General features: G+C 38.7%; 1 protein-coding gene across 5 annotated transcripts in view; it reads left to right on the top strand.

Annotated features, from left to right (window-relative positions):
- The window catches only part of LOC126366099 (tensin), a 106,804-nt gene extending 93,455 nt beyond the window's left edge, over positions 1-13,349 (top strand). For all 5 annotated transcript variants that reach the window (XM_050009042.1, XM_050009044.1, XM_050009038.1 and 2 more), the window contains 10 exons: positions 614-904; positions 1,626-1,751; positions 2,137-2,257; positions 4,341-4,480; positions 5,303-5,478; positions 5,803-6,058; positions 10,555-10,711; positions 11,075-11,247; positions 11,615-11,729; positions 12,243-13,349. In XM_050009042.1, the coding sequence (XP_049864999.1) occupies positions 614-904; positions 1,626-1,751; positions 2,137-2,257; positions 4,341-4,480; positions 5,303-5,478; positions 5,803-6,058; positions 10,555-10,711; positions 11,075-11,247; positions 11,615-11,729; positions 12,243-12,281 (1,594 nt within the window). In that variant the 3' untranslated portion in view covers positions 12,282-13,349. The remainder of the gene's footprint in view (positions 1-613; positions 905-1,625; positions 1,752-2,136; positions 2,258-4,340; positions 4,481-5,302; positions 5,479-5,802; positions 6,059-10,554; positions 10,712-11,074; positions 11,248-11,614; positions 11,730-12,242) is intronic.
- Positions 13,350-13,703: the final 354 nt, after the last annotated feature.

Here is a 13,703-nt window from a genome sequence, read left to right as displayed (position 1 = left end):
AGGTCCTTATTACCGAGTTATGTCGCGATTCTGGTACTGATTTGAACCGATGGCGTGGGATTGCGCCGCTGTGACCCAAACAAGTTGCTATTTCGAGATAAACGTCGCCATAAACGGCGGCCGGCGGCCGGCTGACGCCTCTGTCACCATGCGCTATACTTTCTAATAAATGCCGCTTTGTTCAGATTTCCCTACAACTTTACGTACTCGTTTCACTAATGTAAATTTCAAATCCGTATTTATCTCCAACTACTTCTTAACAAGATCTCAAGGTTGCCAACATGCAAATTATCACATTCCATTCGATTCATACGGAAGATAATAAATATTCAAACTAATTAATCGATGATACTACGTTATCCTCGACTGACACCCACAAAATTAAGACCATACGCATTTGTGTTTGCCGTAAGGTTTAAAATGTTACGAGTGTAAACCTACGCGTCGTATCAGCAAAAACGTAAGATAACACAGCTGGTTAAATACACACGTGCAAAAACTCAGTTACTTTAACCTTTAGAGCTTGGTTACTTTAAAGGGGATGACCATATACGGCTCGGTACTGCAATAAAAATAAATCATATACACAATATTTTATTTGTTTTGTCATCAGATGGTTAAACGGTGACGCGGAGTGGGTGGACCGGCCACCTAGCAGCACCAGAAAAGCATTGCCCGAAAATGGGACTTGGCGGTCAAACAGCAGTTTGGGGTGGCAAGAGAGTACCCGGTTACGAGAGCCGAGGAGGTCAGAGAGTGGCACTGAGAGCTCCGGGCTGACGTGGCTGCAGCGACAACAACAGAAGCTGCGGGAGAGGAAGGAGGCAAGAGAGAGGGTCGCGAGGCTTCCATTAGAGTGGGACGCCCCTGCTTCCCGACACGTCAGACGCTCTGCCAGCCATCGGTAAGATTCATGCACTGGATATGGCATTCTTAAGAATCTAAGGGCCCTACCTCACTGGGTATTTTTTTCACTTCCAATAATTACATGAGTCAATAATGCGCCAATGATTTTGAATGATCTTTTGAGTAAAACTGACCTGTAAAATCTTTACTAGACATAGGTAACCTAACCTAACCCTGTGAAAACGGGTTAATGTTGTGATCATGACGAAAAATTCGATGATGTCAATTGTAGGTAAAGTATAAAAACAAAAAAGTTTTGACATATTTCTACGTCAATATTGTTCAGGGTCACTTCCTGATTGATGTTCGATTGAGGGTGATAAAATAATCCTCTTAACCTGGAGCGTACAAAGTAGGTAGTAACTGTCTATACTATTTGTCTTCTTGTTCTTCTAGCGTCTGGGTTATGAGGTAGAGTACCAGCCTCATCAACCCTGGTGACAGGGTTACTATTGTGCCGCCAAAGGCCCCCGACATGGCTCATGTAACGACTACTTACTTACATCAGTAATTAGTAACGTGCCTTCCGAAGCACGGATCATCTTACTTTCGGACAATCTGGTGATCAGCCAGTAATGTCCTAACCAAACTACGGACCACAAAGTAATTTTTGTGATATGTCTCCACCGGGAATCGAATCCGGGACCTCCGGATCCTGAGCCCAGCGCTCAACTACTGGACCACAGAGGTCATTACATCGTCATAATATTTGTTTCCAGTGTGGATGGCTACACGAGCGACACAACAGCGTTCGCGGACGACGATGAGGACTTCAGCGTGCCACTGCATGTCAACACGAGGACCACGCTTAGAAATGACAGCATCAGCCCACAAGCTCCCGACAGGTACACAGTGGCCCCGATTCCGGCAGACACCTCCTAATTTTACTTTAAGTTATACCTGTCATTTTCTTATCCGCCGAAAAGGAAAGGGACGGATGACTGTGATGAGGGCAGTCTCAGCTGAGATTAGTTTATTAATACCACCCCTAGTTAACAGTCATTATTAAGTATTAAAAATAGGGGGTATAAAATTGCTTCATATACCTTGACTAGGTATTTCGTGTCGATCGACTTGCCTGATGAAAGGATTCACCAATTTTTTTGCAGATTGCCTAATAAGAAGTATACGTCATTTCGGAATGATTCTTTCACACTTCAAAGTTCTTGAAAGTTACTTACTTCCAAATCTGACAGCGTGTATGTTGTAACTAGTGTGCGTTGTTTACAGGACATCCTCGAGGAAATTCATGTACGAGAAGATGACAATGCGCGAGTGGAGCGCCAGCAGCACCCCCGCCACCACGCCGGTGCCAGGCCTGCTGTCGCTGGCCGAGCCCTCAGACACTCGAGTGAGTAACATAGTAACATCTAAATATATAAAAGGAGAAACTGACTGACTGACATGACTCATAGCAATTATGTCACAGCCTGTAACTACACATTTATAAATGTAAACAAATATTGTCATATATTTAAGGCTTTAATGGTACGAAATAAAGATATTATTATTATTATCAACGCCCAGCCTAAACGGCTAAACGTAGGCACTTGAAATTTGGAAGGGACGTAGCTTAGGTACCGTAGAGGTACACTAAGAAAGGAATTCCCGAAATTCCCATGGGAACGGGAATTAGCGGGAAAATCCTTCCACGCGGACGAAAACGCGGGCAAAAGCTAGTCATTTATAACGGCCTCCGTGGTCCAGTGGTTGAGGGTTGGGCTCATGATCCGGAGGCCCGGTGGGGACATATCACAAAAATCACTTTGTGATCCCTAGTTTGGTTAGGACACTAAAGGCTGATCACCTGATTATCCAAAAAGTAAGATGATCCGTGCTTCGGAAGGCACGTTAAGCCGTTGGTCCCGGTTACTACTTACTGATGTAAGTAAGTAGTCGTTACATGAGCCATGTCAGGGGCCTTTGGCGGCTCAATAGTAACCCTGACACCGGGTGATGAGGTTGGTACTCCACCTCACAACCCACATGATAGAAGAAGATTATTTATGATGAACGAGAAAATGACGATGACGAGTGAAGCGCCATCAACTCGTCTAAAGGAGGAACTTTCCAGGCTACGTTCTCCAAAAACAATATAGATGGCGCTGTTCAGATTTAACGTGATAACCCTAGTTATAATGACTTTTTGACATATTTCTACAAAGAGCATCAGGTCCAAATTATGATGGTAGGGAGTACTATTTCATACGAGTTTATTGACATTAGTTACAAACTGAAGTATGCAAGCGTTCCCCAGATAATAGGTATTTTCAAAACGTCAAGCCAGCGGGATCAAAGAACTGCCTTTATAACTTTGGAACCGTTGAAGTACTAATTTCGGTATTTTGCAGGGGGTGAGTACTATTTCGGTACTATTTTTTGGCGTTTAAATCAAAGCGAAAGACCTTGTCGTTAACTCTCGCCAAATTTCGCTCACCGTCAAGCTAGCAAGTGCAATAAAACATGGCTATAAATCCAGAACCGTGATGGTACTATTTTTTTTTACAACAGGTACTATTTTTTTCAATAAGAGTACCTACTAATTTTTGGTATGGTCAAATTTTTTTTTTTTGAGGCCGCTAGCTTGACGCACACTGCAATTCTACTCTATATTTTGATAAGAATAATAATGGGTGGAAGATGTGTTGTGCCTGGGTGTAATGACAAGGGTCATCATTTATACCCAAAAACAAAGATAAAAGATGCATACCTAGCATATTTCTGTTGTGCATGACATTCAAAGGTTAAACGAAGGCAAATATGTACAGCGCCATCTATATTTTTAATATGATGGGAATAATGTTTCTAGTAATAATTATATACGTACTGCGTCCGGAAAGAGTAGATTATTATTACACAAGTACTTACTGAAGCTAGGAGGTTATCTTACATGAAACCAAATTCTGTTAAACAAAGTAGATATTTAAAGCCAGCAAAAATAAATTAAGTACCTTTTCAAATCACTCCATCATCATCATCATCATCATCAGCCCATTAACGTCCCCACTGCTGGGGCACGGGCTTTCCCTATGGATGGATAGGGAGATCGGGCCTTAAACCATCACGCGGGCCCAGTGCGGATTGATGGTTATTAACGACTGCTAATGCAGCCGGGACCAACGGCTTAACGTGCCCTCCGAAGCACGGAGGAGCTCGAGATGAAAACTTTTTTTTGTGGTCACCCATCCTATGACCAGCCTTTGCGAAAGTTGCTTAACTTCAACAATCGCAGACCGAGCGCGTTTACCGCTGCGCCACCGAACTCCCCAAATCACTCCATCAACCATGAATCGAGTGGGAACTTTTGTTTTCTATGTTACCTACCTAGGTATTAAGTTTTGTATCTTGATTGCATGCCAACAAAACTGAATTTATACAAGTAGCTAAGTTTAATAAATAATTACTATAAATTAACCCGTGTTTGTCGATGATAGATCCGCGAGCGATCGGAGAGCTGGTCGCGCGAGTCCCGTGCGGGCACGCCGGCGTTCCCCACGCACCCGCGCACGCCCTACCCGCCCACGCCTACGCCCTCGCTCAGCGCGCGCCCGCCGCGCTCGCCGCCCGTCACCAGGTAACACTGCTACCCTACAATAAAATACTGTTGGCAACATCCAACCGAAATTGTATTTTTTTACTTTTTAATTTATACAATACAACTTTTCTTCTTTTTCTACTATATTCGCTCGTCCATTATACGTATTTTAAAAATGTTGTGTGCCTCTAATTTTAATTACTTAATTGGGAGTTTAGTCGTGTGCGTACGTTATGTGTGTTTGTGTGTTTACACAACTAAATTCTCACATAAACACAACACGAACGGCTTTATTGGTAGTCGGTATTAAAAAGCACTAGAATTATCTCCATCAAGCTAACGTGTATGAACACACTGCGAAGTATGTAGGTAGGTACTCCTTTTTAGGGTAAAATTGTTTTTAATTGAATCATGACTTATATATTCATACAAATATGGTCCGTTAAGGAATCTTGTTGACTAAGTATACTTACATGTTATAAAGCCGGAATTATACGTTATACCGCAATCTTATTGATTTGTTTTAGGAACTAACTTCTTATATATTTGTGTTGGAGTTTATGTAGATAGGTACCTATGTTACCCTAAACAACTAATTACCTCTTGTTTTAAGTTTACGCGGTTATTATCATAATTAAAACACATAATAACGGGTTCTTACCGCGTTTAAATGGGGATATGAGACTCCCGATATTTCGACACTGTTGCAAGTGCCATGATCACGGGATGAGTCATCCCGTTATTATGTGTTTTAATTATAATTACCTCTTCTTGGTAATTTACTCTGTGATTTGAAAATCATCCTTCTCAGCATAGTTGCACGCCCACTATAATAACAAACTTTTTTCATAATGTTTATAGAAAAGAGCGCGAAGGTAGCCCCGAGTCGGAGTACCGCGTGTACAACGGCAGCTGCGGCTCGCGGCGCTCCAGTCTTGGCGGCAGCGCGGAGCCCCACCACGTGGCCGACGACCGCGTGCGGTTCGCCAGAGACACCAGTCACTACTGGTACAAGCCCAACATCTCCAGAGACGATGGTTAGTAACACTTTCAACTTCTCGAAACGTCGTTTTACATCGAGTTCGAGTAGAAATTGGATTTTAAAAGGACTCATCTCTCAATCTCATTAATAAATCAGTTTTTTGTAATTTTATTTCTATTCTTCCACAAACTTGAACACGAACTGTAGGAACCTACTTTCAATCCACAAGTAGATACCTAGTTGGCGCTTCGAATAGATAGGGAACTCGCAATCGTTACGTTTTAAAATTTTGATAAAACTTCAACTTTATGAAAGAGACCCCGTGATTTCTCTTATATACCTTACAAAATATCCTGCTAACAACTTCCTCACTCCACAGCGGTAGCAGCACTCCAGCCTTTAGAAGAGGGCGCGTTTATCGTGCGTGATTCCAACTCGTTCCCGGGAGCTTTCGGGCTGGCGGTGCGCGCAGGCCCCGCCGGCGGAGTGCGACACTTCCTCGTGGAGCCCACGGCTAAAGGAGTGAGACTGCGAGGCTGCCCCGACGAGCCTGTTTTCAGCTCGCTGTCGGCCCTCGTCTACCAGCATACCGTAACGCCGCTCGCTCTGCCCGTGCCTTTGAGGCTGCCTGACAGGTTTGTAGCCGAGTTTGCCTTACCTTATATGTCTTACTAGTGGACAAGTCGGTGGTAAATAAGGGTGGCATGCGTGGTGGTCTATCCTTGACATCATGTACAGCAAGTAGGGTAAAATACTGCTTCCAACTCACTATGCAAATCTTAAATTTACATCAGAAATAAGTTGTTCCTTTTGTCGCTTTTCTTGATATCAAAGCGTTTTGTGTTGTTTTGTGTGTAATAAATCAATTATTATGTGATCACATCGTATTTCTTAAATATCACAAGTGACTTCTTCCACCTCGTTGGGGATTATGGATATAACTTTATTTATAGACATAACATCACGCCTAAGGGATAGGCGTAAATAGATGTACCCAGATATCTTCGCCTCGTCAGATATGTTTAAATCTACTGTCACGTTCTTATCACGCGAATCAAATAGGTTGTACTTACTAGGGAAAATAAAACGGTATATAGAAATTAAACCAAGTTTATTTCATTAAATCCCTAGCAAGTACATAGATCGGATCTCTGGGTCGCAGGTAATTTGATACTGGCTGAGCACCCTTGGTGCAGTAGGAAAACTACCACTTCCCTGTAACTCTTCCCACGACGACACGGGGTACACCGGCGCGCGCAGCAGGGCAGCAGAAACGGTGGGGTAAGTACAGGACCGAAAGTGGATCCAGCGGGTTGTAGAACCCGAAAGGTGAAGCGGTAGAGGTAAGTACAGGACCGGTAGTGGGTCCTGCGGTTGTAGAACTCGAAGGGTGAACCCTGGAACCCGGAATTAGTCATTTCAAGAATTGTCCGAATTCCCCGTCTGACTGCCACATGCCGATTCCTTAGCTTGATTGAAGATGGGAAGTGGATAGCAAGCAAGCTTAGCAATCTAAGATGTGGCTGTCAGCAAATTACACACAATAAAAGTGAATTTAGCAAAATAAATTTAGAAAAAGAACAAAGAACAAGATAAATTTATGGTAGGTAGTTGTTTTTAAAAAACTATCTAACAAAATAGTAAAATTGAATATTTTAAGCTGAATAATTTTAATAGTAACGATATTAAACGTATTTTGTACATTATTATTGTTCCATTTAAGAATTATTTAAACAAGGAAAGTACTTAGGTACAAAGATAACTTTAAGTTGGTTAAGTAGAATTAATTTAGAAAAATTGACAATTTAAATGTTGTTTTGAACATAAAAGATTGCTAATTATGATATAAAATAAGCACTAAAGCGTGAAAATACATTTACACGATGATTATGAAAAATGACAGTCATGCAATGAACAAAGAAAGCATGTACTAGTCTACGTTGATATTTAAACTAATAAAAATAGTAATTGCTACACTTACCCAATTAATGGGGATAACACAACACTATAAATTATTATATCGTAGACAAAATTAGTAAAAAAACGTATTTAAAAAATATACGAGTAATCGAGGTGTTCTCGCTACAAAGGCAGAAGGATTGTGTCGAACATCCGACCGGAAGAGTAACGGCTCGGCTGTGGAATGTAGGTACGGCTACCTACGCAATGTGATAATTATTAAAGTCGTACAATATTAACGGAATTATTTTGTAAATAGCTATGTTTTGTTAAATTAATTTGTATATGTTTATTTATGTAATAATATTTTAGTTTTAAGCAGTAGTTTTTAAGTGTTTTCAATGATAACTTTTTGATAGTTCCTAACAGAAAAACAAGAGCAATCACACTCAGTAGTAAAACGCGGCAGGCGTTACATACCCCCCTTTTTTGGGTAGGATTTTCGCTAAGAAAATCCGCTGACTAAAATGTAACCTAGTCTGTCCTTCTTACTATTGACCATTCTAAAAATTACGTGGTACACATTCATTTCAACCCTTCCATTCACCCCCCTACTTTCTTTCATCCCTTTCACACACAAACAGTTATCTTATTTAGTTTTAAGTGACTGCGTCCTTTCCAAAAAGAGTACTAGACTTTTAACCGCAGCTTAGTACTCACACGTAATCAATAGGAGATTTAAGGTAACCGTTTTTTTTTTTCTTTTTATAGTATAATTTTCTTATCTTCGGGGTAGGGCCGAAGATAAAATAAATAGAATGTCCTAGGGGTAGGGCCTGGAGATTCAATATTTTTTTTTTGTAAAAAAAAAATTAGAAATACTATATATAAGTAAATATATTTAAGACGGTAGGTAGTTTTAGTAAGTAAGACATTGTTTTAGGCTAGTTTTGGATTTTTTAGTATAGTTTTAGTAAGTGTAGTTTTAGTTTTTTTTTTTTTTTAAGGTAGTATGTAAGGTATTTTTAGAGAATATTAGAAGATATTAGAAGACGCATGCCATGCTCAAGATTTAAGTTTTTGGCAGGCCTAAGGCGTTTGATGGTATTACACATCAATCTCTTGACTGACTCTTACAGTCTGCTCGAGAATTAGTAAGCAGCTGGGGGATTCTATGTTTTTCTCTCACTTCCATCCCAGCAAGGAAGTTTTGTAAATATAGAAAGTTTTATTTTAGTTAGGTAAAAGTTTAGATATAATTATTTAGAATAGTTTGTAAGTTTAATATCCTTGACATGCCATGTACCTCTTCATAAAGGAGTTCATCTTTCTGAAGTGATAAATATTTAATTGGACGAGACATCTCTATTACTTTATGTTTAAATTGTAATTAGTTTAGTTGAATAGTTATTTTTTGAGTAAGTGTTGCAAGTACCTGAAGTCTTAATAACTAAAACACAACAAACGGCAGAAGGAAAATAACAAGAAAACAAATGCTACTATCAAAAGTACACAACAATTAAAACACAGGGGTAGACAGAGGTTGGCAGTGCAAAATCAAAGTTTTCCTTCTGTGCGATGTGGTAGGTTCGATTTTGAGTTTTTAATTGTATGCAATCACCTTGAAAGAGAAATAGTAAGGTATTCCCACAAAGCAACCACAGCACACAAAAGTTGCAGTTACAATTCACTTAAAGCTAGACAAAATAATCAGACCAACACCAAAGATGACCAAAAATGCTAAAACCAGCAAAAAGGATACTCAGCTCAGTATTTCCTTAGTTGGGCGCCATTGTCACGTTCTTATCACGCGAATCAAATAGGTTGTACTTACTAGGGAAAATAAAACGGTATATAGAAATTAAACCAAGTTTATTTCATTAAATCCCTAGCAAGTACATAGATCGGATCTCTGGGTCGCAGGTAATTTGATACTGGCTGAGCACCCTTGGTGCAGTAGGAAAACTACCACTTCCCTGTAACTCTTCCCACGACGACACGGGGTACACCGGCGCGCGCAGCAGGGCAGCAGAAACGGTGGGGTAAGTACAGGACCGAAAGTGGATCCAGCGGGTTGTAGAACCCGAAAGGTGAAGCGGTAGAGGTAAGTACAGGACCGGTAGTGGGTCCTGCGGTTGTAGAACTCGAAGGGTGAACCCTGGAACCCGGAATTAGTCATTTCAAGAATTGTCCGAATTCCCCGTCTGACTGCCACATGCCGATTCCTTAGCTTGATTGAAGATGGGAAGTGGATAGCAAGCAAGCTTAGCAATCTAAGATGTGGCTGTCAGCAAATTACACACAATAAAAGTGAATTTAGCAAAATAAATTTAGAAAAAGAACAAAGAACAAGATAAATTTATGGTAGGTAGTTGTTTTTAAAAAACTATCTAACAAAATAGTAAAATTGAATATTTTAAGCTGAATAATTTTAATAGTAACGATATTAAACGTATTTTGTACATTATTATTGTTCCATTTAAGAATTATTTAAACAAGGAAAGTACTTAGGTACAAAGATAACTTTAAGTTGGTTAAGTAGAATTAATTTAGAAAAATTGACAATTTAAATGTTGTTTTGAACATAAAAGATTGCTAATTATGATATAAAATAAGCACTAAAGCGTGAAAATACATTTACACGATGATTATGAAAAATGACAGTCATGCAATGAACAAAGAAAGCATGTACTAGTCTACGTTGATATTTAAACTAATAAAAATAGTAATTGCTACACTTACCCAATTAATGGGGATAACACAACACTATAAATTATTATATCGTAGACAAAATTAGTAAAAAAACGTATTTAAAAAATATACGAGTAATCGAGGTGTTCTCGCTACAAAGGCAGAAGGATTGTGTCGAACATCCGACCGGAAGAGTAACGGCTCGGCTGTGGAATGTAGGTACGGCTACCTACGCAATGTGATAATTATTAAAGTCGTACAATATTAACGGAATTATTTTGTAAATAGCTATGTTTTGTTAAATTAATTTGTATATGTTTATTTATGTAATAATATTTTAGTTTTAAGCAGTAGTTTTTAAGTGTTTTCAATGATAACTTTTTGATAGTTCCTAACAGAAAAACAAGAGCAATCACACTCAGTAGTAAAACGCGGCAGGCGTTACATAGGACTTAAGGGGGCGAGCCCGTTGCCATTATCCCAGCACAAATCGGGCGTAAATAAAACGCAACAATTAAAACTCATGCATTATTTCCCACAGGGATCCGTGGACGGGTGGCACTGCGAATGCAGCGGCGCGTGCGCTGCTCGCGACGGGTGCTGCGTGCCACGTGCTGTTGCTCGGGTCTGAGAACACAGAGGCATTGACCGGGCCTGCGGCTGTGAAGAGGGCCGTACATATTGTCTTGCAGAAGAAGGTGAGATATAGGAGACTTTGAGGATTTTGTTAGAACAGTCTCTGTTATTTAGTCAATCCTGTTCAGTTCTACAAAGCTTAGGTTTTTGATTGATTAGATGTGATGTATAAAATCTTGTTTCATATTTTATTTAGGTAGGTACTTATAACTATTAAGGAATATCAAACGAATGCACCATGGAAGGGTCTCTGGTAATCCAAAAAAAGTATAAAATAAAATAAAAACTTTGTTTTAGGAGTTCCGTTTTAATTAGGTACTAAATGATTCCAGAGCTTAGCGGAGGGCTCAAATTTTATCAGTACATAGTAACAGACAAAACCGAATCTGACAGAAACCCAATCACAACACGCTTGTTACTTTCAGGCTCCTGCCTGCGTGGTGCACTTCAAAGTGTTCGGCGGCGGCATCACACTGACGGACTCCACACGGAAGCTGTTCTTCAGGCGGCACTACCCCGCCAACGGGGTCTCTTATGCAGGGCTCGATCCTGATGAACGACGGTACACTTACGTCGACAATGGCACGCAAACTGAGAAGTGAGTTCTACTATATTGATTTCTTATATGATGTCTTTAGTTTAGCTTGCTTGGCTTGTGAATATATATTTTTTGCGAGAGCCAGTTTATGTATGTATTTACACTTTATTATAACAAGGATTGATCTAAAGTACAATATTTACATTTAATAAGTGTCCTTTGAAGATACCACATTGAAAATAATCTATGATGAAACATATTATTGATGTAATAAATCATAAATCATCACTAATTAAAACAGCAATAAATCCACCAACTAAAACAAGAATAATCCATAAATCCACAAAAGTTTCGTCAATATATGATGATATTTATTTTTGAATGATGGTGGTAGGTGACATGTTAGTAATCGTTGTGTTCTTCTCAGACGAGTGTTCGCGTTTGTGGCGCGCGCGTCATTGGGCGCTGATAACCAGTGCCACGTGTTCGCGGAGCTGGAGCCCGAGCAGCCCGCCACCGCCATCGTCAACTTCGTCAACAAGGTAACACGCACGACGGGCAATTCCATTTGATATCAAATTAGAATCATGAGCTGTCTCATTCCCTTCAGTATTCAGTGCGGTGACACTAACAGTTATACAGGTAGGTATAACGAACAGTCACTGCACTAACATAATAGTAATAAACTTTATTGCACAAAAAATATTTACATAAAATCACTTAAGAGAGTTATGTGTTCTTACAAACTAATAATATTAAAAATTGTACAGGGGTCCCTAAACTAGGCGGGTGCAAGATACCTTGGGGAATAATTATATACACCGAATATCGTTTTAAAATCCAAACCTCATTGTTTAACTATTGTGTTTGCAAATGTCTGGAAATACAGTACTACTTATCTGATCACACCTTAGAATAAAACAGTCAAATCAGTTTTCCGTATCTACCTATGCCATTTTACAGGATTAAGTGAAATCTTTTGCTCCCGTTAGCTAAACTGTATCAATAATTTGTTGTATGTTACCTGTATTGATTTGATAATTTCTTGTTTACAGGCTCTACTAGGCAATTCCCAGAAACGGGACATCATTTGAAAATGGTTCATTGTTAGCGCAGAGCACGAGGACTCGATCTGTTGTTGAAGCAAATACTCAGTTCAACCCGTGCGTGACACGCATGAGATAGACATGTTTATTGTGAACATATAACACTTACTTCATACGACTACTTATTGCCTAACCATTCTACGAATATGATTTAAAATATGCGAAGAAATTGAACTTGGTAATTGTGAACTTTAATGTTACTATAAATAAGTTATATTTTCAAAGATTTCTTTCCAATACGCTTCATTTTCACCAAGTACAATTCATTAACCGTACGTGTGTTAACATTAGGGTTATTTACGCAAAGTAATTGGAGTATAAATATTATATTAATAATTTAGTTTAGGAAAACAACTAACTAGTCTCATTATTAATTTAATGATAGTTTAGTGTAATCATGCGTGCCTAATGTTATATAAGTTACTTTTAGACAGACATAGATACAATAGTACATTCAGTCCTGCCCGCCATATTGGTGTAAAAGTTCAGAATATAAGCATTGTAAGAGTCAATTACTCAGTACCTATCTGAGGCCGTGAAGACCGAATACAACGAATATGTCTTAATAGGTACGTACCTAGAACATTAATAACAACACAATATATAACTATTGAAAATAACAAGTTCTAAGGATTTCATTCCAGTAGGTAATAAGTTTTTACTGGAATATGAAATTACTAAGATCACCAACCCACGAAAATATCATGCACAACATTTCAATTACAAAATGCAAAAATCGCTTGTTATAGTGTAGGTAATTGATGTAGTTGTAACAAAGCATTGCCTTAGTACAACGATCGAAGAGAAATATTAAATGTTACGGGAAATGTATGGTTGATGGCACCAGTTGTGGTATAGTTTATTTTGTGGTTTTAAGCCATAGGAAACGCCTTAACAGTGATCTAAAATTTTAATAGCTATTTACATTTAAAAATAAGATGGTAATAGAATAAACCCAGTTTATGGCGAAATTATGTAACACATTATTGTAATAAATAACTGTTGTAAAATGTATTTATTGGTTATATTATTCATTAAAATATTGACGAATAAACATTTAAGTAGTTTTATTTTATTAACCATTTGATTGATAAATACTGAAGGTAAATAACGACTCCATTACGCTATCAAATAATTTTAATATCTATACTTTATCATTATCACAAACATTATAGGTAATGAATGTGTTACTTAGGTACTTACACAATATAATTTTGTTTAAATTGAATTGTGAAAGCTATTTGTGATATCCGACACCGATAAACAAAGAAAACTATAAGATTTATTATGGGGCGTGATATGACAAATTAGTCAATTATTAACTTTCACAAGTCTATAGAACAACAAGTGTGAAATATCATACCAGCCACTGATACTCCACACCCGAGTATATTAGTGTAAATATATATT

This window comes from Pectinophora gossypiella, chromosome 1 (assembly GCF_024362695.1).
Source record: "Pectinophora gossypiella chromosome 1, ilPecGoss1.1, whole genome shotgun sequence".
NCBI classification, from domain to species: Eukaryota; Metazoa; Arthropoda; class Insecta; order Lepidoptera; family Gelechiidae; genus Pectinophora; species Pectinophora gossypiella.
The sequence above is the reverse complement of the archived record's forward strand: the minus strand, read 5'-3'. Positions and strand labels throughout refer to the sequence as shown.